The sequence below is a fragment of the Herpailurus yagouaroundi genome, unplaced genomic scaffold (genome assembly GCF_014898765.1).
Source record: "Herpailurus yagouaroundi ecotype Mexico unplaced genomic scaffold, PumYag 216, whole genome shotgun sequence".
Classification (NCBI taxonomy): Eukaryota; Metazoa; Chordata; class Mammalia; order Carnivora; family Felidae; genus Herpailurus; species Herpailurus yagouaroundi.
The window spans coordinates 7,248,027-7,271,778 of record NW_024412447.1 but is presented as its reverse complement, the minus strand read 5'-3'; the positions used below and the strand labels follow the sequence as shown (position 1 = coordinate 7,271,778).

At 48.6% G+C, this 23,752-nt stretch overlaps 2 protein-coding genes across 13 annotated transcripts in view; both read right to left on the bottom strand.

Annotated features, from left to right (window-relative positions):
* Positions 1–2,406: 2,406 nt before the first annotated feature.
* Positions 2,407–4,644, bottom strand: PVRIG (PVR related immunoglobulin domain containing). Of its 3 annotated transcripts, none has more exons than XM_040455964.1 (5): positions 3,961–4,644; positions 3,524–3,877; positions 3,312–3,435; positions 3,164–3,221; positions 2,407–3,062 (listed from the first exon to the last, which is right to left on the bottom strand). In XM_040455964.1, the coding sequence occupies exons 1-5, from the start codon at positions 4,019–4,021 to the stop codon at positions 2,733–2,735; spliced, it is 927 nt and encodes a 308-aa protein (XP_040311898.1). In that variant the 5' UTR covers positions 4,022–4,644; the 3' UTR covers positions 2,407–2,732. The 3 variants fall into 3 exon arrangements, with proteins under 3 accessions (XP_040311898.1, XP_040311900.1, XP_040311899.1); XM_040455966.1 differs by having other exon boundaries at positions 3,524–3,715; positions 3,961–4,642; XM_040455965.1 differs by having other exon boundaries at positions 2,407–3,059; positions 3,961–4,637.
* A 3,013-nt stretch (positions 4,645–7,657) lies between these two features.
* The window catches only part of STAG3 (STAG3 cohesin complex component), a 31,402-nt gene continuing 15,307 nt past the window's right edge, over positions 7,658–23,752 (bottom strand). For 4 of the 10 annotated variants that reach the window (XM_040455932.1, XM_040455933.1, XM_040455939.1 and 1 more), the window contains 22 exons: positions 23,580–23,659; positions 22,983–23,090; positions 22,602–22,716; positions 22,334–22,439; positions 22,089–22,192; positions 21,727–21,819; positions 21,512–21,601; positions 21,052–21,252; positions 20,861–20,931; positions 20,669–20,756; positions 20,109–20,189; positions 19,934–20,026; positions 19,610–19,778; positions 19,349–19,485; positions 18,646–18,747; positions 17,982–18,130; positions 17,607–17,735; positions 17,357–17,514; positions 12,716–12,887; positions 12,364–12,468; positions 11,983–12,055; positions 10,363–11,112 (listed from right to left, as the gene is read on the bottom strand). In XM_040455932.1, coding sequence (XP_040311866.1) covers positions 10,951–11,112; positions 11,983–12,055; positions 12,364–12,468; positions 12,716–12,887; positions 17,357–17,514; positions 17,607–17,735; positions 17,982–18,130; positions 18,646–18,747; positions 19,349–19,485; positions 19,610–19,778; positions 19,934–20,026; positions 20,109–20,189; positions 20,669–20,756; positions 20,861–20,931; positions 21,052–21,252; positions 21,512–21,601; positions 21,727–21,819; positions 22,089–22,192; positions 22,334–22,439; positions 22,602–22,716; positions 22,983–23,090; positions 23,580–23,659 — 2,586 coding nt within the window. In that variant the 3' untranslated portion in view covers positions 10,363–10,950. Of the gene's footprint in view, positions 7,786–10,362; positions 11,113–11,982; positions 12,056–12,363; positions 12,469–12,715; positions 12,888–17,356; positions 17,515–17,606; positions 17,736–17,981; positions 18,131–18,645; positions 18,748–19,348; positions 19,486–19,609; positions 19,779–19,933; positions 20,027–20,108; positions 20,190–20,668; positions 20,757–20,860; positions 20,932–21,051; positions 21,253–21,511; positions 21,602–21,726; positions 21,820–22,088; positions 22,193–22,333; positions 22,440–22,601; positions 22,717–22,982; positions 23,091–23,579; positions 23,660–23,752 lie in introns of those variants that run through there. The other 6 variants (XR_005784828.1, XM_040455936.1, XM_040455938.1 and 3 more) reach the window with 6 other exon arrangements.

Genomic DNA, 23,752 nt, shown 5'->3' with positions numbered 1-23,752 from the left:
ACGGAGGGGTGAGGGTCGCAGACACGGGTGAGTCACAACTCTTATCCTTTCCCCGAGACCCCGGCGGCACCTCGGAAGATGCTCTTCTCTCGGGCGGCACTGGTGTCTCCTGTGGAGCGACCTCCGGAGCCCGCTCGCCGGCAGCTCCGCAGCAGGTGTCAGCGGCGCCACCTGGTGGTTCCTGCACGCCCGGCCTCCCGCCCCAGGCCCAGGCCTCGTTCTGCTCCCGGCTCCCGAAGGTCGCCGCCTGCCCGCGGCCTCCCCTGCTGCCCCAGCCAAGCACAGGCACGGAGACGTCCAGACCTCGTTGCTGTCGCTGTGCCTCCTTTGCTCCCTGCTGAAAGTACCTCCGCCTTCCAGTCTCAGGCTCCACATCTGTTAAATGGACTTACTGAAAACACCTACCTCTTGGAGTTGTAAGTCCTAAGTAACATATTCCGTGCAAAGTTGCTTAGTACTTGGTCCCGGTTTACAATCTTCACCCTCCCCTCAGGCCTTATGACTCTTATTATGTACTCGATGAGCAAAGTGAACCTCAGAGAGAGGTTAAGCTGCTGGAGGTTTCACAGTCAGGGAGTGGCCCCTGGAACTCCAAGTCAAGAGGGTCCAAAGCCCAAACCTTATCTCACATTATGGCAGAAGGCATGTCCTGGACATGGAAGTAAAGGGGCTAGTTCAGTTCTGTCCTCTTGGGCAATGCACCTCTTTCTCTCTCTGGTGTCGATTACCACGTGCACTGAATGAGCAAATAGTAGAGCATGAGCTCCCAGGCTGGGGTCTGAGAAGGGGTCTGTACCTGAAATCTCTGGGGCTGAGTGGTCTGGCACCACAACTGCGCTCACCCAGCTGGTCCCTTCAGCGCTGCTGGTTCTGGGACATGGGGCTGGACTGCTGGGAGCAGGCCAGCTGTGGAGACTTCCTGGCTCCTGAAGTTTTGGGTTTCACATACCATGGGGACCAGGCTGGCTGTGGCTGTCTGAGCTTGTAGAAGACAGGCTCCAGTTGGGGGAGCTCTCCCTGACTCCATAATGTGTAAGTGGCCTGGGCAGGCAGCCAGGTTCAGGCCCCGGGGTCCCTCAGAGCTCCCTCCCTTGTCCCATAAACATTCCCTTCCTAGAGAAGCGAGGCTTCCTGGGGAGACCCCAACACCTCCTCTGAGACCCTGCAAGTCCCATTGCCCCCACACCCCTGCCCCTGACATGGTCCTAAGGCAGCTGGGCCCAGATCTACTCCCTCCCTAACATCTCCCTGAGCGGCCTCCGGGACCTCTGTGGCACCCTCTCCTCTCCCTTGAGCCCCCAGCCCTGCAGGGACCACTGAGCTGATTAGGCCAATGCTGAGGTCTCCTCAGAGGAGGAAGATGATCACAGGCTGAGGAAGGCAGGCCCTATGACCCCTTAACCACCCCCTCACCCTACCTGCCCCACCCTCTCCCCAATGCTTCATAGAGGTAGTGGCTGGGTGGGGCTGGGTCCCCTGGCAAAGCCACACCAGAGCATACCTAGAATAGTAAACTGGGTTTCTGGAAGGTTCTGTGGTTGGACACAGGCTCTGGGCAGGCTCTTCCTGAACCAGGCAGAGGGGGTGGTTCCTGGCTTGGCAGGTAGCACTGCCTGGGATTTCCCACAAGCAGAACCAAGTAAAGGACCTAGTGCAGGTGTCTCCTCTCCCAGGCTAGTATCCATCCTGGTTGGGGGTGCGGCCTGAGCCTCGCTCCAGGATCATCCTGTCACTGCCACCCAGAATCTTTCACACTCCTGTAGAGCCTTGCAGCTTGTAGAGCTCTTCCGTGTTCTCACATGGCAAAGGTGTGATGAGGCCCTGGTGGCTGGGCCTGTTTACCGCAGGAGGCTGATTCCCGGATGGGAAGATGAGTGGGTAGGGGAGTGTGTGTTCAGTCCCTGTGTTGACCCGCCTCTACCTGCCCCCTGAGTACCCAGTGGGGAGTAGTGCTGGTGCCCTAGTAATAAGAGAGGAGCCAGAGGAAGCTACTGTGGGCAGATCTGAGGTGATCCTCCTGCCTCTGAATATCAATTCTGTGGAAGGAAGGCATCAAGCCCCCCCCCCCCCCCCCACCAGAACATCTCAGGGAGCCCGACATAGGCATGCTGGGGCAGGCTACAGGGGCTTTTCTTGGGTTGAAGCCCCAGAAGCCCTTGCTGCTGTCCTAGGACATGGCAAGATGGGAGTATAGACCCCCCAATCTCACCTTCCCAGTCCCCGGTGCCACTCAGCAAGGTCTACAGGGCCAGGAACCCCCCTGGTCCAGAGTGGAGGGTGAGCAGGGGAGAAGTCTCCTATGCTGAGGCCCCATCCCTGTCCAAGTCTAACCTGGCTCCTGCCTCCCAGGGGTTGAAACTGCCTCTAACCTCTTAACCCCTAAAGAAGAAAAGGTCCAGCCAAGGCCCCAGTCAGAAACCACTTTTTTTTTTTGACTTAGTTATCAACATCACCTGTGATGGCTGGGGACTTGAAAACAGGAAACAACCTGGGATGGAATTTTGTCACCTCGCATAGATACATGTGTGCCCACACGTACCCACACGTGCACACGTGCTGACCACATCCGTGGCGAGTGGGCCTTGACCAGCTTTATGTTAGAGACACTTATGCAGGCCGGAGAATAAGATAAGATGTGCAAAGATGATGGGCACCCAGGACACAGGTGCACAACAGAAGGGGATCCCAGAGGCCTGAGAAGAGAGGGAGCCCAAGCGTACTTGGGGTCCCTCTCATCGAACTCCTAAGTGCTCCTCCATGGCTCTGTGCCCCACAGGGTCAGGGAAATGGACAAGGTTGGGGCCAACTGGGAGAGGCCGTTCTCTCGCCTGAGCATAAAGTCCATTCTCAATGGAGATGAAACTGCTGCGTGCAGAGGCTGGCAGGGGCACCCAGGGGGCAGGAGGCCGAGGTTGGCATGCCGTGTGGGCGGGGAACACTGCCCATGGGGACAGTGGCCGGGGCTGAAGAACCGTGTCTAGAGTGGCGAGGCGGTAACGGTTGGTGTTGACAGTAGTGTACGGGATGTGGAGAGAGGCCAGGGAGGCTTGGCTGGCCACCTGCTGGGACGATGGGGAAGGAGGCCTGAGTTAGGCCCTACCTCATAGCCCCCCAGTACCAGCCCACTCTGTTCCCCACTCACAAGCAATCCCCCAGTCCTCACCCTTGCTCGCGTCTGTGTCTGGGGGCTGGTGAAGGGTGGCTGAAGCTTCATGACAGACCTGGGAAAGTGAGGAGGGTTAGAAGCAAAGTATGTGGCTAGCCCGCTGGTGTGGGAGTTTGGACTGGGCCCAGCAGGGGTTGGGTCTCACCAGTGCCTCTGCCGATGCAGCAGGTAGAGAAGGTAGACACAGCCAAAGATGAGGACCCCTGAGACCCCCAAGATCCCAGCCAGGTCAGCCCGCAGTATGGGGGATGGAGTAGGGGCAGGGAGCCCTGTGTATAGAGAGAGAGGTGTACCAGATGGGCAGCCAGTGCCCTGGGGTCCCTCCCTGCCCTCCCTGGCCCCTCTCATTGGCCCCACCTTGGTCTGTGCTGAGGAAGAGGTTCCCACAGGCCTCCTGGGAGCCTTCAGGAAAGGAAACAAATTTGCAGCAGAAGGTGGTGTTGGGATTGGGGCTTATCCCCTCAGACCCTTCTTCCAAGGTGAGGGAGATGCTGGTTTTTGTTTCCCAGTGGACCTGGCAGGCGGGGGGCCAATACTGGATGCCAAATTCTGGGTGCAAAACAGCCAGTCTAGTCCCTCCGGCACCGTCGGGCCCCCCAGAGCTCACAGTCACCAGGGAGACAGAACCAGATCCCAGGAATCCACAGCGGACAGTGAAGGACGGGGACTTGGTGGCCTCCATCTGAACTTGCACCCACACTTCAGGGGTCCCTGTGGGATACAGGCATAGGAGGGCCCCAGGGCTGGGTCTCCACCCTGCCCCATCTTCTGCTTCTCTCCAGTCCCCAACTCACCAGCAGTGATGCAGAGTGTCAGCAGCGCCAAGAGCAGGACCAGGGCGCGGGGCCTGTCCATGGCTCCCCTCCAGCCCCAGCTATGGGAGCTGCTGTGGTAGGGACAGCACCTGTGTTTCCGTTCTCATCACAGGAAGTTTTCATGTGTGAACGAGCCCGGGGAGCAGCTGGGCTCTGCAGCCCTGCCCCATTTCCTTCTCTGTCTGCCTCAGCTTCGTGAATGCAGGGCAATGCACCCTCTGCCTTGGGAGACTTAAAGCAACAGCAGTAAGGTTTTCCCTGTACCCATGGCTGTGCTTCACTCAAGCAGGACAGCAAGCCAAAAACCAGTTGGTCCCTTGGGCAAACTGTCATCCCACCACACTGAGAGAAGCAGGGCCTCCAGGCCAATCACTTCACCGCTCTCAGCCCAGTGAGCATCCTCTGGACCCTTTGACCTCCTCTCTGGCTCCACACCTGACTCAGACCTGCTCTCGCCACTTCCTCCGCTGCTGTTCCGCGACAGGGTAGGAGACCTGTGCACAGCTGACCGGTGTGGTAACCCAGCCCAGTGTGGGTGCAGAGCAGGGGGGCACATACCAGCCTCAGCCTCCCTAGCCTGGTAGCCCCTCTCGCACCGAGATCCTCCCCACTTTGCAAGGCCCTGCTCAAATCCCACCGCCTCCAGGAGGCTGCCCCCAAGGGAACATTTCCTTCTTGGACAACTGCTGCACAGAGGCTGGGCCTGGGTGGTGGCTGCCCCTGGGCCAGTGCTCACAGATGGACTCTGAGCCCTGGAAGAAGGTATAGCTTTTAGAGGGTCAAGCAGACGGGGAGCTTGATACTTGGTGATTGATGGGAGAAAAGCAATGGTACAACTACTCACCAACCTTCTCCATCTTTTTTTTAAGTCTCATAAGCCACATGGTCCCCTCGGTAAGTTCTCATTGTAGACAATTAAAACAACACTGAATAGAAAACATCAAAGTTGTCTTTCCCTATCCCACTTATTCCCATGTCCTTCCCCATTTTAATCTTCAGGAGGTTACGACTGTCAATATTTTATCATTTCTGGATTTTGTACATTGCTTAGGAAGATCAAATTATAAAAATAACATTGTAAATTTTGTTTTTATCCCTAACACTATGGAAGAGTTTCTTTTTTGCCCCTGAAGAATTTTAATTTGGGGATGGTGTAAAAAGTATAACCTTTTAGGTGGAGAGCCAACATCCTCAAGGTCTCTTGCTGTTTTGAAATGCCATCTTGATCATAAATTCTTACAGATGATCTACTTCTGGATTCTCTTTGCTAATCTGTTGATTCATTTGCTTATTCCTGTTTCAATACTGCACAGTCCTAATTATTAGAATGCTTTTGATGTGATGACCCTTGCCCTCAGAACTTTCTTGGTTACTCCTGAACAGTCTCCAGAATTTTCAGCTTCAGAGACACAAAAGGTCATTGAACTTACCAACCAAAAGCTCTGCAGCACCAAGCCTGCATTGTTGGGCCTCTTCCCTTTCTGGCCCAGAGGTACACATTAGATGACACAGGTAATGGCTACCTCCAGCTCTGACATTTAAAAAAATGTTTTTATGTTATTTTATTTTGAGAGAGAGAGAGAGAGAGAGAGAGAGAGAGCGCGTGCGCACAAGTGGGGGAGGGGCAGAGAGAGAGACGGAGACACAAAATCTGAAGTAGGCTCCAGGCTCCGAGCTGTCAGCACAGAGCCCAATGTGGGGCTCAAACCCACAAACCGGGAGTCATGATCTGAGTTGGAGTCAGATGCTTAACCAACTGAGCCACCTAGGCGCCCCCAGCTCTGACATTTCTTAGTGAAATCCCTGCAGCCACACACACTTCAAGTCCTGATGATCTCTTGTCATCAGTCTCTAGAATTAGGCCCATGAGGGTTGAACTGGTGCCACAATTTCATAGCTCTGCAAGCTCAAAGCAACCTCAACTCCCAAAGCAGTAACATCCCAACAGGGATCATACTCTGCTTCATGGCATGCAGCACTCTGCTCGTGCCTGGCTCAGGCCTTCAGCATATGTTGGCGACCATCCTTTTATGAGTTTATGAGTTCCCCACCTGAGTTTGTAGATTGAGACTCATACCTGATCCATTTATTTTATTTTACAAATATTTTAAATGTTGTGAAAAGGCCATTTTTGTTTCCCTATCAAAGTAATATAAATATGAAAGGTAATATCTGAGTGTACACTCTGTGCTAAATTTGTTCTGAACAAGTCAAACATTTTAGCTCCATACTTACAATGACCTTATGAGGAAGGAACTTGCCCAGGGTCACAAGGCTCTCACTGTGGGAGAGCAGCTTAGCATAGTTGTTAATATGTGGGTTCTGAAGCCAGGATTTGACAAAAATTTTAGCTTCAGAACCCACACTATTAACAACCATGCTGAGCTGCCTCTCCCACACACATTTAAAAATTTTTAATTACAAGGTTTTTGTCAAAATCCAGCAGTCCTCTGCCCCATCAGCGGAGAACCTGTGCTTAGTTCCTAGGCTGGGCTGCCCCCCACCCCCTGACATGAGCCGCTTCAGTGCCGACAGGAGAGGCTTTTTCAGCTGCTGCTACCCCACTCGATTCCTTTGCTGCTCTCACCTACTGAATTAACTTATATATATTTTCCTTCAAGTTTCACCCAGGATTCTAGGCTCCTTTGCCACCCAGATGGCTTCTCTAGTGTCCTGGGCTTAATCTGGCAGGTTGGCAACCCTTCTAGTTCTCTGTTCCTACCTGACACTCCCCCCTCTTCAGTGCTATTTCTCTGGCTATCCCAACTCAACACCCAGGGCTCTCAGGGAATCTGTGCTCAAGGGAGACTTTCCAGATCCTGTGATCCACCCAACCCCGGGGAAGGAACTACAGAGCTCAAGGAAGACTTCAAAATGTGTGTGAAAATAAACCTTCCACCATCCTGCCACCTTATCCTCTCATGCCTTCCAAGCACAGACTCTCTTTTTTCTTGTAACATCCCAGTGTGCCTGGAATTCAGAACACAGAATGACTTACCTATTAGCTGAAGACTCTTCTCAGTAACCTGGAAAAAAATCTCTTCACAATTTAGGAGAGAACACCAAACAATTCACCTTCTTGCAGAGCTTATGGCCACAACAAGAGTTAAAGAGGCTTGATTGAAGGTTACTTAAAATAATTCAAAAGCAATTATTCAATAGTAAGCTAACAGGCAATGCACAGTAGTGCCAGTCCCCTGGAAAGCACTGTTTGGTGTCACTTGTCAACCCAGGTAAGGTCAGCCTGTGCAGAGGCCTCCACCTCTCTTGCCCCAGCTGGCCTCAGCTCTGGTTCCGGCCTGGCCAGGGCCTGACCACTTGGCGCTGCTGCTCTGAAGCCCACAGCCCCACTTCTGTTGGCAAGGGGCTCACTGGCATGACATCCTTCAAAGCTGTGGTTTTTAAGGTGCCATGTTTGCACCTCAGCTGCTACACAAAATATCCATTGCTGTCATGCAGGACAAAAGATTAACATTTTTCATTTTTTTTAAGATAAAAATACAATGAAGTAATTTTTTAATTATTTTATTATAGTTTAGTTTGTGAGTGAGAGCAAGAGAGCACACGTGTGTGCATGCAAGCAGGGAGGGGCTGAGAGGGAGAGACAGAGAATCCCATGCAGTCTCCGCGATGTCAGAACAGAGCCCGATGCAGGACTTGATCTCATGAACTTCGAAATCATGACCTGAGCCAAAATCAAGTCAGATGCTTAACAGACTGAGCTACAGGCGCCCCAAAATACAATGAAGTATCCTCTCGCCAGGATCCAAATGTCACGGTTCATCTCTTAAGAAGATCATCATCCTAAGGTAAGAGTGGGAAACCCACAATTGTTGTTGGACTGTAGTTTACATGCTATACGATGCTGTGGTTTTGTGGTCCTGAACAATGTGTATCCCCTCTAAGAACACTGTTATTGTACTTGGAGAGCATCTTCTGACCTGTTTATAAGTCTTCCAAATGAAAACTTTCAGTGGGTGTTGGCTCATCTATTTAAAAAAGTAGTAAATGCAGTCAAAGCAGCACCTATTCCATTTGGATTCACAAGGTTTTGAGAAGTACCCCTTTCAATTATGTAGACCATAAAAGACAATTATCAAAATAAACTGATCTTTCAAGAAGAACCTCAGAAAACATTAAACCATTTAAAAATTTTTCTCGGGGCGCCTGGGTGGCTACATCAGTGTCAGTTGAGCATCCGACTCTTGATTTTGGCTCAGGTCATGATCCCAGGGTCGTGGGATCAAGCCCCGCATCGGGCTCTGTGCTAAGCATGTAGCCTGCTTAAGATTCTCCCTCCCTTTCTCTCTCTCTCTCTCTCTGTACCCCTCCCAGCTTACACTCTCTAAAAAAAAAATTACTTTGCTTTTTTAGAGCAAAAAGGTATTTTGTACTGCTAAATAAAAATTTATTTTGTTATTAACTCACCATACATTTCTAAAATTTTTTTAATGTTTATTTATTATATTAGAGAGACAGAGAGACAGAGCATGAGTCGGGGAGGGGCAAAGAGAGAGAGGGAGATACAGAATCTGAAGCAGGCTCCAGGCTCCGAGCTGTCAGTACAGAGCCCAACACGGGGCTCGAACCCACAAACCGGGAGATCATGACCTGAGCTGAAGTCAGACACTTAACCAACTGAGCCACCTAGGCACCCCATGCCATACATTTCTAAAGTGTGTAATAAAACAAGTGGTAAATGTTTACATAATTTTTTAACTGATAAATGTGCCCTAACTTTTGGAGTCTTAGGACCCTAAGGTTCTGTTTTAGTTACTAGTGCTATGTAACAAACCACCCCAACTTGGTGTAAACATTTTATCGTGTCCATGGATTCTATGGGGCAGGAATTTGGAAAAGGCTGAGAAAAGATGAGGCCTGGAGCCTCAGCTGGAAGATTCAAAAGATGGGTGTTACAATCATCTGATTCACATCTGAAGCACATCTGGTGGTTGATACTGGATGTAGGCTGGGACTTCAGCTAGGCAGGACGCCTAAAACATGGCCTTTCCATGTGGCTGCTTGGGGGCTGTCTCACAGCATGGTAATTGGGTTCCAAGAGCAAACATGTCAAGAAACAGGAGGTTGGGAGCTGCTAGTTAATTTTGGGTTCAGAAACTGGCACAGCATCATTTCCACTATATTCTATTAACCAAGCAATCACAGAGCTCATATTCCAGGAGAGAGGACCTAGACCCACCCTCTCAATAAAGAGTGTCAAAGAATTTGGGGAGCAGGATATAAAACTCACATGTATTCTGAGGTTGGGGCTCAACTGCCCATGCTGGGCTATCTGGATGTGTACAGATCTCTACATCTGCAGAACTGCCAAGTCTTTTGATCTTGTGAAGTAGCCTTAGCGTGGCTGGTATTTAAATAACTTGGGAATCTTTCCCCTCCTGGATTCTTAGTGACCTCCATGTCTTCACATTGGTTTTCCTACTCTGTTCCCAAATCCCATAGGAAAGGCTCCTCTCCCTGGAGCTGTTCCCCCTGAATACAGGTTAAACATCTCTGAATGGGTCAGCTGCCCTGCCCAGCACTGGCAGCTGCCTTTCCAAACAGAGACTCCTGAACCCAATTTCTAGCTTCTATCTGGGAGAGAGGGTGCTGGAGAAGGGAGGAGGAGGTGGACTTAGTCAAAGAAGAAAGTGACAAGAGTCTCTTCACATATTTGGGTGCTTGTCAGGGGGAAAGAGAGAACAGAGGTGCTGTGCTCTTCCAAGAAGCAGAACAAGAACAAAAAAGTTAGAATTTCAAGGAAGCAGGTGTCCAGAGGCGGCCTAAGTGAGAACTGACGGTGGCAGTGAGAGAGGAAACAGATCAGAGATATTTTGCAGAATGACTTGAGAGGATTTGGCTAAGAACTGGCTGGGGAAGGCAAGGATAAAGGAGAAGACAGTGTCAAAATCTTGGATTTGGGGGTTGGACATTTAGAATAACTTCTAAATTTCTTCCTAACTCAGAAACTGAGAGTCTACACAATTTCAAATTATAACAGGTGTCTCTGGGATGAAGTCATGAAACTCCCCCTGCAAAGAATCCTTGGCTGAAGGGTGCCAAGGCGTATGGCCTGTTCTCAGTGTAGTGAGATAGGTCACCCTCTGGCAATCAGGATTCTTCCCTCTCTCCTCAGTCTGAATAGTCCTCACTACATAAACCACTGAAAGGCAGCCAGTGCCTTCCTAGCTCCTCTGCCCTACCACGTCTCCCAGTTACAAAGCATTACATCCTTGAGAGCCAGTACACAAAGGCACCTGGGGGCGCGTGCAGGGCTGGTGTGTGTCTGTACACTGGGCCATAGGGCGAAGGAGAGCCGCTTGAGACACTAGCAAAGAACCTGACTTCCATCAGTTTAACAATCTCAAGCCACACCCTGGGAACCAGCTGATTCAAACAAGTTTATTGAGCTAATCACAAGGATACAAAAGAGGCTGGGAAAGATGCTCAAAAATACAGGAAACTATTGGGCTCTTCCCACTCAACACGAGGAGGCAGTGCCTCTCCAATACTGAGGTGAAGCCCCCACCCACTCCAAACGTGGCAGGAAAAAGGCACTCTTCTCAATACAGAGGGACAGAGCCAGGGAGCAGTAAGAAGGACTGGGGGCTTAAGGCTTCTCCATCCCAACATCATCAGAGAAAGGTCAGGTTAGAAAGGCACAGCCCACCTCTCCTTCCCCTCAGAGACCACAGTGGAGCCTGGGAGTAGTGCTTCCTTCTGCTCTGTTCTCCTGTTTGCCTTTTCCAAGTTGAGATGGGGAGTGGAGACGGGGAGGGACACAGAGTCATGTCAGAGATCCTGTAATGGGAAAGATGAAAGGAAAACACAGAGACAGAACAGCCCAAAGGGCAAGGAGATGACTGCAAGGTCCTCCACATGACAGTTTACTTCTCCTCCTGCCCTCCCCCCACAGCTACTCCTAAGGTTCCAGAAGCAGCAGAGAGGCCAGGCCTTGGGCTACTGCCTCTATTTCCACCTACTCCATAGCACACAGGTTACCTGCCAGCACCTCCCAAGGACACAAAGTCCTCTTAACCTGCTGTCCACAGTATTTTTGGGGACACTCACCTCAAGGTTCATCTCTGTGGAATCTAAGAGATCCAGCCCGTGCTCACTAGAGGAAGAGTGCTAGAGAGAGCAGGTGACAGTCAGACTGGCCCTTCTCACCCGTCACATGGGCAGACAATAACCAAGGTCCCTTTCCCAGGTGGGTGCCTGCAGCAGCCAGGGAGGAGAGACTAGCAAAGGGATGGTGGGCAGAAAGTTCAGACCTAGAAAGTTCCCAGAGTCCCAGGCCTCTCCTGGCTGCCAATTGAGTCCCTTAAATTCATTCAGTTTAGAACCAGAAAATGGCATTTTTTTCTGAGGGGACTTTAGGAAACACTATGTTAATAGAGGCCTTGTTTTCTAGTCTCTGTTGAAGAAGTCATTGTTTTTTTCCTTCTGAGCACAAAACCTCCATTCCCTTGCACTATTCCTCCCTTCCTCCCTCTGCAAAGAGCAGAGAAGGGAGGAGAATATCAGCAGCAGACACGTAACCCTTTTCAGTTTATAAGGTGCCTTCACTTTGTAGTTTGAGGGAAAACTCCATTTGAAAGATGAAGAGGCTGAGGGGTTAAGAGGAACTAACTTGACAGAGTGGTGGTGCAGCAGACCCACATCACCTCACAGCTTCCATGTGCTCCTGCTGGCCTGGCGGCCGGGTAGGAAAGGGAGTGAGGGGAGAACTGGGGAAAGTGAGCCGCCTTCCTTCTCCAGCTCTGGCACTGCTTTCAACCCTTAGACTCAGAGGAAAAATACTTATTTGGACATTGGGAGGGGGAGTGTTATCCAAGCCCTTTTTGGTATTTTGAATTTGTTTTCCCTCCCCTCCTTAATAGAAGTCCAGGAAAAGTACAAAGCACCTTACAGGTCTTCCTTCTTTACTCTGTGATTCTTGGAGGACTTTCAAAAAGCCCTCTGGTTGTAGCAAGAAAAGGGAATGTTGGGTCCACTCACCTTGTCTGTATCTTGCCATTCTTCACTTAACTCACTCTGGATCTCTTCTTCATCCTCTTCCATAAGGCTGAGTCTGAGAGCAGTGGCAAAGAGTAGAGGCTTTCACACTGCTATTTAAGGACCCCTGAGAGTATCTGGGAGGCACCCAGGAGAGTGGGATGGGCAGATGTGGAGCGAGCTCCAGGCTCCCACTGCTGCTTCAAACAGAGCAGCTGACTTCTATCAGTTCTATGAGCTAAGGACACACGTACCCCTGGAAGGAAGAGGTCTGTGATGTAAACAAGCCCAAAAAGTATGGGCACAGAAACACCAGCTTAGGGGAGAATCCCTCACAGCAGGTGCCTAGTGTGAAGTGAGGATGAAAAGCAAAGAGCAGCTCACCTGGTCAGCCGGTTGCCCAGACCAGGACCGGAACGGTTGAGTAGAGTCCGGAAATGCTGTGGACTCGACAATCTTGACCTCTGGTTGCCTGAAAGGGGCTGGCTGCTGGTAATAAAGCAGGATCAGTGATGGGGATAAAAGTGAAGGGTAAAAAGGGTAAGGTGGGCAATGTTACAGGGGAGAAAAGCTCATAGGGAGAAAGAAAATCTAAAGCTAAGAAAATGGTAAAAGCCTGGAGAAGAACCCGAGAATGATGATGGAGTGCCACAGCATGGAACAAGAGAACAGAAATGGCAGGAGGAAGATGGCAAACACCAAGATCGGACACCCAACTGCTCTCCTCAGCCCTTACCTTTGGACAAGCTCCGGTTCTGGGCTGCCTTCTTCCATCTCTTCCAACCCCCCCAGAGGCTGCCTCCTCTTGATGGCTGTAGAGGTGAGGGTGGGTGTGGGTGGGATGCTGTTCAGCTGGAGGCTTTCCTCCTGGGATGAAGAGATATCCTCTCTCTGCTGCCTGGAGGGGCCTGCAAGGCAACAGAGGCACATATTCACTGCAGACCAGGTACTGCCACGGGCCATCTTCTACATTTTCAAGACCTGACCAGATTTTGGTTCAGGAAAGTTAAGAAAGAAGAGAATGGAAAACTTATATGGCCTCATTAGGTTATGACTAAAAATTAAGCATAACCCGACATACTAAAAAGTAAAGGCTTACAAAACAGTATCTAGGACTTGTTCAAGGAAAACGACACACCTCAGAAAATAGAAAAAAAATAGACATATATCTGATATGTGATAGACATATATCAATCACAGATAAACAGTAACATGAACACGAATGTGAGAGAGAATAAGATTCCTTAAGATTGCAAGGTCTCAATCAATGAAGATGTGTGAGGTCCTGTTCATTCATTCAAGATTTTTTTTAAAACTTATTTATTCACTTACTCATTCACTTACTCAATCACTTCATTCATTCATTCATTCATTCATTCATTCATTCATTCATTGTAGGTATACCCAGCATGGAGCCCATTGTGGGGCCTGAACTCACAACCATGAGATCAAGACCTGAGCCGAAATCAAGGGTCAGACACTAAACCTACAGAGCCACCCAGGCACCCCTCAACATTTGTATGAAAAAAAAAAAAAAATCTTAAAATGGTAACAGAGTTCCTGAGCTCTGAAGCTGCTAGGGTGGAAGCAGGAGGGCTGGCAAGAAAAGACAAATGGGAGACTGGATTTTCTAAAGGCCAGGAAAGCAGGAGGTGGCTGCATTGTCAGCATGCTTCTGACATGAAGAAATGGAGGACCTCGGGCTCACAATGTTAAAGTCTCTTCTGCAGAGACCTGAGAAAGGTAGAGGACCAGAAAGAATCCAAGGTTATCTCAGAAAACCCAGGCGATAGTACTTTCAAAGGGATATTAATACTCGTCCACTGTAAATGTTCACAGCCCCAAGTTTCCAGAACTGGAAAGTGAGCTGCTACTGATCTAAGCAGAGAACTAGAGAAAGCCAGTGAGAGCCACACGCATGATTTTGTGCCCTCGGGGAGGACCACACGGGCCCCTCCTCAACTCCCCAACCTAGTCACAGTGTGATGCCCAAGGGCTCAGCCTTTCAGCATCTCCTGCCCACCATCTTCACTGGCTTCCTTAGCCTTGCAAGTTGACATTTCAAATACCAACTCCCAAATGTATCTCAAGCTTTTGCCTCTACCCTTAACTCCAGACTCCTATCTCCAGCTGTCTGTTTTACACTTCCACCTGTAGCAACATGGCTAATACTCAAGCCCTAATCTACTCATTCACTACCTTCCCCATTTCTGTTGGTATCAACTCCATCCTACCTAGTTGTTAGACCAAAATCTTTTTTTTTTTTTTTAGGCCAAATTCACCCTCAATTCTCATCTTACATCCCACAGCCAGTTTGTCAGGAAATCCTATGGGTGATACCTTAGAAGTATATCCAGGATCTGTCCACTTCTCACCACCTCCATCCCTTCCCCCAGTCTACCCACTCAACAGCCTCCTTACTGGTTCCTTTGCTTCTACCCTTGCCCCTCTACAGTCCATTCTCACACAGCAGCCAGAGGGATCCTTTAAAAAACAAGGCAGATCCTGTCACTCTCCGGTTCAAATGCTGTAATGTTTTCCCATTTCACTGTTGAGTAAAAGCCAGAGTCTTTACTCTGCCTCATATGCTCTGGGTTCCTCCAATCTCTTTGGTCTTATACCCTACATACTCTCCATTTGGCCATTGGCCTTCTTGGCTCTTCCCAGAACATGACAGGCATATGCCATCATGGCCCTGTGCACTGGCGCCCCTTCTTGTATGCTCTTCTACAGACATTGTGCACCCCTTCCTTCCTCGCAGTCCTGGCCCAACACTCACAAGCTCTGCCAGCCTTCCCCCAGCAATAAGAGAAGAGACTGCGATTCCCACCTCACCAAGGCTTCCCTGTCCTCTTCCCTGCTTTTCCACCACAGCACACACACACTCTAAAGAAAAGAGACTTGTCTTTTTTTGTTCACTGCTATATTCCCAGCACATAGTGCTCAGTAAATATCTGTTGAGTGGACAATGGAACCAGTCTTTTCAGTTTTCTCCTACCTTTACAAACCCTCTGTTTTAGGCAAACCAGCCTAAACATCTGCATACTCAGCTAATACATACCTTCCTATGTTTTGTTTGTGCTACTCTGGTAGCTCATGATATTCGTTTTTCCTCTGTTTAGCTTACATCAATCTTGTCCATTTTTCAAGCTCCAGCTTAAACTCCATCTTCCTGGTGAAGCCTTCCTAGGCTTTAGATCAACTAAACTCAAAGTGATACCTTCTTTCCTGGAATTCTAAAGCATTCAATCTGTCAATTTTTTTTAAATTTTTAATGTTTATTTATTTTGAGAAAGAGAGAGAGACCGCAAGCTGGGGAGGGGCAGAAAGAGAGGGAGAGAGAAATCCCAAGCAGGTTCCATGCTGTCAGTGCCCAGCCCAATGCAGGGCTTGATCTTATGAACTGTGAGATCATGATCTAACCCGAAGCTAAGAGTCAGACCTCTAACCAACTGAGCCACCCAGGAGCCCCTCAATCTGTCAATTCTCAAAACCCTCAGGAAGTTATCATTTACTGGTGATGGTTCATAATTTAGATTTTCTATAAATGTATTTTCTCTATTAGATGGTAAGCTGCTTGAGGATCCTTCACAGCCTCTAAAACACCTAGCACAGTGTCCTGCACACGATAGGTCCTTAACAGATATTAGCTAAATGATTAAAACAGAGTTTCCTAGTGGTATAAAAAAATACTTTTAAGTAGTATACCTAGAGACATTTTAAAGAGTTACATTCTACCTCACACCGTATACAAAAATTAACTCAAATGGATGGCAGAAAGAACTAAGACTAGAAAACTTTTAGAAGAAAACCATCTTCTAAAAAATCTTCATGATCTTGGATTAGACAATGATTTCTCAAGCTATGACACCAAAGCACAAACAACAACAAAAAAAACCAAATAATCTGGATTTCATCAAAATTAGGAACTTTTGTGTTTCAAAGGATACACAACAGATAATGGATAAAGAATATACAGTAGACATACACAATGAAATATCACTCAGCCCTCATTTAAGGGCTTTGTGGACAATGGATGGGCCTAGACAGTATCATGCCAAGAAATATCAGACAAATATGATATGATTTTACTCATATGTGAAATCTAAAAAACAAAACAAATGAACTAAAAAAGTGGAAACAGACCCATAAATACAGAGAACTGGTGGTTGGCAGAGGGGTGGGAGGATGGGCAAAATGGATGAAGGCAAGTGAGGCATAGGCTTCCCAGTCATGAAATGAGTAAGTCACGGGATGAAAGGTACAGCACAGGGAACACAGTCAGTGGTATGGTGACCGATGGCAGCTATACTTAGGGGGAGCACAACATAACCTATCAAGTTATACAGAGTTATAGAATCAGCTACATTGTACACCTGAAACTAATGTAATGTATGTAAACTCTACTTCAATTAAAAAAAAAAAATGAAAACCACTCAGATGGCAATCAACTAGTACAGGGATAAATAAAATGTGGCACAGCCATACGATAGAATATTATTTGGCCATAAAAAGGTATGAGGTACTGATATATCTAAAACATGGATGAACCTTAAAAACATTATGCTAAGTGAATAAAGGCAGTCACATAAGGCCACATATGGTATGATTTCACTTATATGAATGTCTAGAGTAGGCAGAACCAAAGACAGAAAGTAGATAAGTGATACTGCCTGGGGGGTGGGGTGGGGAGAACCAAGATTTTCAATTGTTCACTAGAAAACACATACGTGTGAACACGTCAAGCTTGTGATTTCTAGGATATTTTTCACCTAAAATGAAATTATATTTAAAAAGAAAATTAAAGAAGGGCATCTGGGTGGCTCAGTCAGCTAAGCATCCGACTTCAGCTCAGGTTATGATCTCGAGGTTTGTGAGTTCAAGCCCCGCACTGAGCTCTCCGCTGACAATTGGCCTCTCTCTCTGCCCCTCCCACGCTTCACATGTGTGTGTGTGCACACTCTCACAAAGATAATAAATAAGAATTAAAAAAAAGAAGATTAAAGAAAAAGCATTAGAAGACAAGTAATGATCTGAGAGTAAAAAAAATCATAAAGATTGTGTGAAAATCTTTAACATTTAGAAAATAATAGAATACTAGATGCAAGGATGGGCCCCCTAAATGTACAGATTTCTTATTTTCATCTTTGGTCTTATCATCAGTCGCTATTTGATTTTTCACAGAGGTTTGCTATTTTTAGCTGCCTAGATAAACTCTGAAGAAAATGAGTACCCCTTACTGATAGCAGATACTCAGTGAAATGTTTTTTATTTCACTAAAGACAAAAGTGTGAAGAAGGCAAAAGACCCTATATCTAGGTATTGGCTATGGAGGAAGGAAGTAGTGCTCACTACCCTGATATCCACACACACTTACCTTCAGTGCGCCTCTTCTTAGAGCGGGGATAGCCCTGAGGGTTGGCCTCCACTGTGTTCTCTACAGGGCTGAGGGAGTGGCAGTAGGTGGTGACTGGACCCCAGGGACAATCAGGTGCCTGGGAGACACGCTGCAGACACTTTTCCAGGTAGGACAGTCTAAGGAAGGGGTGAGATGAAGAGGCTGACTTGTCTGCTAGGCCCTCAACTACTCCCTAATCCTCATCTTTATCCATTACCCACTAACTTACAGCAGCTGCTTGTCCTGATGGAAGAGTCGGGGGGAAAACTCGGCAAGGAGCTCCAGGAATGCTAGGTTTGGGGGCTGACCGGAGGAACCAGTTGGAGGAGACTCAGACAAGGAGAATTTGATGCCTTCCCTTGGTTGAACAGAATTATTTTAGGAAGATGGCCCCTCCTCACTTTCCTCCCGGGGAAGCATCCTGTCAAGTGCACCCTTCCCCTGTTCCCAGTCTGTCTCCCAGAGAATACCCACCAGCCAACCTGACTGCTGCTCCTCAACATGCTTATCCCTCCCTCCAAGACCACACTCCCACTCTCCCTGCACACAGCCTATGGCTCACCCCTCTTCAATCAAGTACCCTGACTTTTAACCAGTACTTTACTTGTGTAGCGTGACCACAAGGTCACGGTTCTGTAGCTGCTGGGGCCCAAAGCTCAAGGCAAACCTTCGGGCCAGGTCCCTCATCTCACTGAAGGCAGGAAGCTCATTCAGGCCTTGGGGCCCCTGTTCTTGCAGCAGTTCTGTGTACAACTGTGTCCAGGAGACGTGGTACATTTGGGAAACGAAGGAACAAAGTGGAAACAGAGAAGTACAGCATTCCTTTCTCCACGTAGAAATTCTAAAGGACTTGGGATGCCACCTGCTACCTTTACTCTTTCTTTCCTCCCAGGACACTGTTCCTATTCCTGAACCCCTACAGAAAGAAACTTCACCCTTGCTCTGTAACAATAAAAATGTCCCTAGTAACTGAAGAGACTGACAGAGAACAGGGCAGAAAAAAATTAGGTATTCTTATCACTTTATTGTTGGTGCTCCTATGTCCTGATAGTTCAATTTCTATGAAGTTGGGGAAACTGCCCATCACCTAATAGTTTCTACAGACCTACTAGTTATGAAGAAGACAGTCAAGTAAAAGTTAAGAGTCAAAATAAACTAGAAAGTTCCTTAAGGATCTCACATTCTAAATGGCTGAGGGTGAGCAGAGAATTTGTGGGCTACAGGGAAGGATATCACAGGTCAGAGGTATTCCAGGCAGAAGGGAGTACCTGCTTGAGGCTCAGCAGCAGGATTCGGGAACAATGACTTCGGTCAATCTGCCTTGCTCTAGTTAATGTTTCCTTGATAATGTCACCATAGTCACCGTAGAACTGAGGGACAGGAAATGAAGAAGATATCGTTTGGCCACAGGGCAAGACCGGTTCTGTTGTTTCTTCCTTTACATTTCTCATCATGTCTCCTTCCTAAAGTGAGTTAAGTCAGGAAACATGGATCTAAGTATAAAACAACTCAGACTAGACCAATAGGTCCAAGCCCTAAGACCTCAGAGTTTAGGCAAATAAATATGGGAAGAAATTCTGCTCAGAGCCCATTTCTTGGGGAAGAAGTGCTCACAGCAAACAGAAATCAATACAATGGTGAGTTGAGGAAACTGAGGTACACATCTTCCATTCTTTTTTTTCTTTCTTCTTATATTATCCCAGTTTACAGAGACTGGGTTCACAGAAAAAAAAAAAAAGATTCTGGACAGGATGAATAAGCTTACTTTCTCTCCAATGAATTTCCTAACAGCTTTTTTTCTGTAATCATTTACTACCAATTCCTCTTTGTCCCCTTATTCTAAACTCCTGTTGCCTTTTTCCTCCTGCTTTTCTTCAAGCCTGGTACTGTCATCCTCGCCACGTTCTTTCCTGCAGTGTTCCAGCATCTGAAGTCGTGGCCGTGCTCACTCAGCCTGACGCCTCACTGTACCTTGTTGTAGTGTTTGAAAACATCTGAGGCTGCATCCATCTCCAGCACCCCATAAAGCAGCAGCTTGCAGAACCCAGCCAGGAGGCGGCGCCGCTGGTGCAGCTGCTCTATCTGTAAATGATCCTCCTGGGAATGACCTGGCTCACATCAAAAGCAGAATGGAAAGATCAGAACCACAGATCTAGGCCTCCTGCCCTTATATGCCTGAAGCAGGCCCAAGCCCCAGACCCTTCCTGAGCCCCAGGTATAGAGTCCTTGTACCACTGCCCAGTTCTCCAGGCTGGATGAAGACATGGTCCATGAGGAAGCTGGCTAGTTCAGACTGGAGCGTGGCTTCAGGCAAAAAGACAAGGGGTCTAAGAAAATCGCGACCCCCTACAATCATCTGAGGGCTGAAGATGAGAAGTAGATCACTTAATAAGACAAAAGCCTGTTGGGGTGGGGGGGGGGGAGAAAAAAGAATGCTTAAAGAGGACAGGATATTCACAAGACAGAAATTACACAGCTAATTTCTCCTTAGAACAAGGCTTCCTCAGACCATGAGAAGTGACATGCCTCCTTGGTCCCACCTGAGGAAATGCTAACCTGCTCCTGGATCTCAGAAGCCACATCTGAGAGGCAGCTCTGGCAGAGTTCGCAGAATGCCACCATCCTGTCCTTCAAACTCAACAGCTGCTTCTGTGGAGACAGTGGCTTGAGGAGGAGGAATGGAGACACCGGCTCCTCCATTCCCACTCTCCCTACTCAGACCCATATTCACCTGGGAAGCACCTGATCCAGAAAGGTGGGTTAGTGTCCAGAGAATGGAAAAATAGACAAGAGTCAAGGCTGGCAGCATCACCTGTAACAACCAAATGGTACAAAAATGGGGGAGTCAGGAGTGAAGGGCAGAAAGGGAAAGAGGGAGGAAGAGAGAAAGGAAAAGACAGACAAGCAACACACACAAAGGAGTGAAGAGAGAAAATGAGATTAGAAGAGACCTGATTCCTTCTCTGGGGGGAAAAGATCTGATTCTGGACAATCTTCAGAGCATTCTGTCTTGGACAGGAATGCCACCTCTTCTTTATTTATCTGATGTCTCCTAGAATCCCTCAACATTATCCTTGACTCCCCGGGAACCAGAGAGGATGGCTGTTTTCAGGCACTGGAAAGTACAGTTCACCTTCTAGAGTGGAACTGAAGGAAAGATATGCACATGCTCTTCCTCTCGTGTCTCCTCTGCAACCCTGGGACCGGAACTGCCTGGGATAGTCGGCCACCTGGGACATAGGGCCCTTAAAAACTCCCCTCTGCCTCCACATCTCTGACTCATCTACTTGCCTGGTGAGGAACTTCTCCTGTGTCCACAGCCTTCCGGAGGAGTCGGAAGCATGGCTCATAGAGCTCCCAGCGAGTCAGGTCGTGAGCACTTTGGGGAAGAGATGGAAACATGATGCAGGAACAGAATGAGAGGAATCACCACCACAGACACCAGTAGAAATAGGAAGAGGGAATGGGAGGTGAGCTGCTCACTTGTAGAAGGCAGACAGGCGCTTCAGAGTGGCCGCCAGGCTGTACACCTCATCCTCATCTAGGAAGGACGACTGAGGGAGAGAAAAGGTCCACAACAAGATTTTCCCAATAACGCATAGATCCACATTCCCCACCTAGCGGCCCCTCAGACCCAAGTTTGGGGCTTCCCATATTTCAGCCCCAGTTCCTACCTGCAGCAGCTCTTCAAGTTCTTGCTGGAAGCGGTCGCTCAGCAGATCCACCAGCTGGCTGCGGGCAAAGTCTACCCGGCCAAAGAACGTGAACTCAGGATTACAGAGCAGATAGAGGGCATGAGCACCTGCCTCAAGCACCGTGGGTTCCGCGTGCTTCACCACCACCTCCTGGAGCTGCTGCAAGAAGAGCTCCAGGTGCTGACAGAAAAAGAGATGGGAGAACACAGTGCTCTGGGCAAGGAAAAGAGGGGGCAAGTCTTGTGGAGGGGAGTGGGGTTGGGGGAGATGAGAAGTACAATTGAAAGCATTAACTTTCAAGGGGAAGATGCCTATGGAAGGGAAGGCTTATTGATTTTTTTGGAACCTGGGTTCTTGAGAACCAGATATTGGCAGTAGAACCTTTGGTCCTACCAAGAAAGCAGCAAGGTGTAGGAACTTTACCTTCCTCTCTACTCACCTTCTCCAAGCGCCTTGTGCAGTAGATGTTGAGGTCAAAGTAGTTAAGAAGCTGGAGCAAGGGAGCAACCTTCTCCGCATCAGCTGAGAACTGTAGGGGTTGAGAGGGAGACCTAATTACTAGCTAATGTATGCTAAGTCTTACTCCCAGTCCTCACTGGGGGCCATTTCCTTTCACCTCTCATTCCCAGGTACTGAATGGTAGGGCAGTTCTACCTTGGCCAGGAGCTGGGGTAGCAGGGGGATGAGGTGCTCTGTCAGCTTCACCTTGTCATCGGCTTGGATCTTACGTTCTTTCGGGGTTAAGCCCTGGAATTAGTCATTTGGGGGTATAGGGAAAGATATGGAAAAACACTAGGTCCATAGGGAGTGCGTGTGTATCCCTCCTCCCCACAATCTCATCTGCCCAGGAAGGAAAAGATAATTCATTTGGCACCTCCTTCAGATTTATTTTTCTAGAAACGGAATTCCTTGAGGGGCAGAGAAGAGGCACCCTAACCCAAGGCTTGAGGGTGAAGATAGACCATACCTGTCTGGACTTTTATTGCTAACCAACCCACCCACCCTTCACACCATACCTTCCTCCCAGTGATCCGCCCCACAGGTGGGTGACCTTCAGAAGCTTGCCGGACACTGGACACCAAGATCTCAATCAATGTGCTCTCCTGCACATCGTCCAAGTCTGGGTTGGCAGGAGGATGAAAACCAGAATAGCAAATTAGCCACCCTCCATCTCCCAAGTCACCCCAACTCCCCCACTGCCCAGGACACCTATGCCTCATGGGTGAAATGTCCCCTCCTCCAGCTACCATGTGGCACGTACTCTGGTCCTTCTCCAGCAACAGGCTTGTCAGACTCTCCCAGTCCTTCAGCTGAGACCCTGCACAGTCCCACAGGCTGTCTACTAAATAAGCAGCATGGTTATGGAGCTGTGGAAGAAGGTACATGTTAAGTTACTGAAGCTATGTTAGAAAATTCTGGGAAGTGGCTACTGACAAACCATGTCTCTCCTTCCTGTAGTGCCAGTCCCATCCTTTTCTACTCACAGGTCTTTATGCACAACAGCCAAATAGTTCCTTCCCATACGTCACCTCACTTTCCACAAAGAAGGACAGCAGAAGGTGGAAGAAAGTTCTCTGGGCACGTGGACTTCTGCGTCGCTCTCTCCCACTGACCATTTTAGTCTCACACTCAGGGTAGAAGAGCCTGGTAGAACAAACACAGGGAAGGGCACACCTGGGAGCAAATGAGGAGTGGAATAATCTCCATGAAAGAAAGAAAGAGTCCAAGGAGACGTGTGAGGAAAAGAGGTGCAGAGCCAAGGAAAGCCTCAAGGAGTTAAGAAGGGGAAAGCAACAAAAGAGAGACTTTAACAGGTATGCGGGGTGGTCCTTGGGAAGAGCAGCAGCAGACGCAGGAGAAAAAACAACACAGGAGGGTGTTAAAGGAACAAATGAGAGGACCCTACTCACTTCCAGTAGAGAAACTCCCCTGCAGCAGAGGCCAGGGCTCGGTTAGAGGCGTATACAACTGGGTAGATGCCCTCACAGTCTGCATCTGTCAGCACCCCTTCCATGTTCCTGCCAAGAGAAAAGGAGAAAAATAAGGTGGATATGAAGGATGTCCCCTAGCACAACTAGGGCTAGAAACACAAAGAGACAGAGAGAGACAGAGCATGAGCAGGGGAGGGGCTGAGAGACGGGGAGACACAGAATCCAAAGCAGGCTCCAGGCTCCGAGCTGTCAGCACAGAGCCCGATGCAGGGCTCGAACTCACAAACGGCGAGATCATGACCTGAGCCGAAGTAGGACGCTTAACCGACAGAGCCACCCAGGCGCCCAAGAACTTTTAAATGAAGAGTGGAAAACAGAAGAGTATGGAGAGTTAGAGAAGATAAGAAATATCCCCCCTGGAGATCCTGCAACTCAGGAATGACCTCTGTCTTTCAACCTGTTATAGAAAGAAGAGTCAACCTATGACAAGCAGAGGGACAGAACTCTGGAAGGGCCTGCCTAATGCTGGAAAGGTAGAAGTCTGAGATGCGTGCCTCCCCATTCCCCAGGACTCACTTAAGGATGAGTATTAGTAACTTGACAGCTTCCACTGCCACATCATACTCTCGGTCCATGACCATGGAAACCATCCGGTCCTATAAGGAGAGAGAACGTTGCTCAGTACTTCATTGTATCCATCCCAAAACATTATGCTCTCTTAGAATTTGAGAGATTCCTAAAAAGAATGA

Coding starts and splice junctions, on each gene's coding strand:
- PVRIG (XM_040455964.1), bottom strand. CDS start 4,021: ATGGACAGGCCCCGCGCCCTGGTCCTGCTCTTGGCGCTGCTGACACTC. Junction 3,436..3,523: donor CTTCCTCAGCACAGACCAAG/GTGGGGCCAATG, acceptor CTCTATACACAG/GGCTCCCTGCCCCTACTCCA. Junction 3,063..3,163: donor AGACACAGACGCGAGCAAGG/GTGAGGACTGGG, acceptor CCATCGTCCCAG/CAGGTGGCCAGCCAAGCCTC.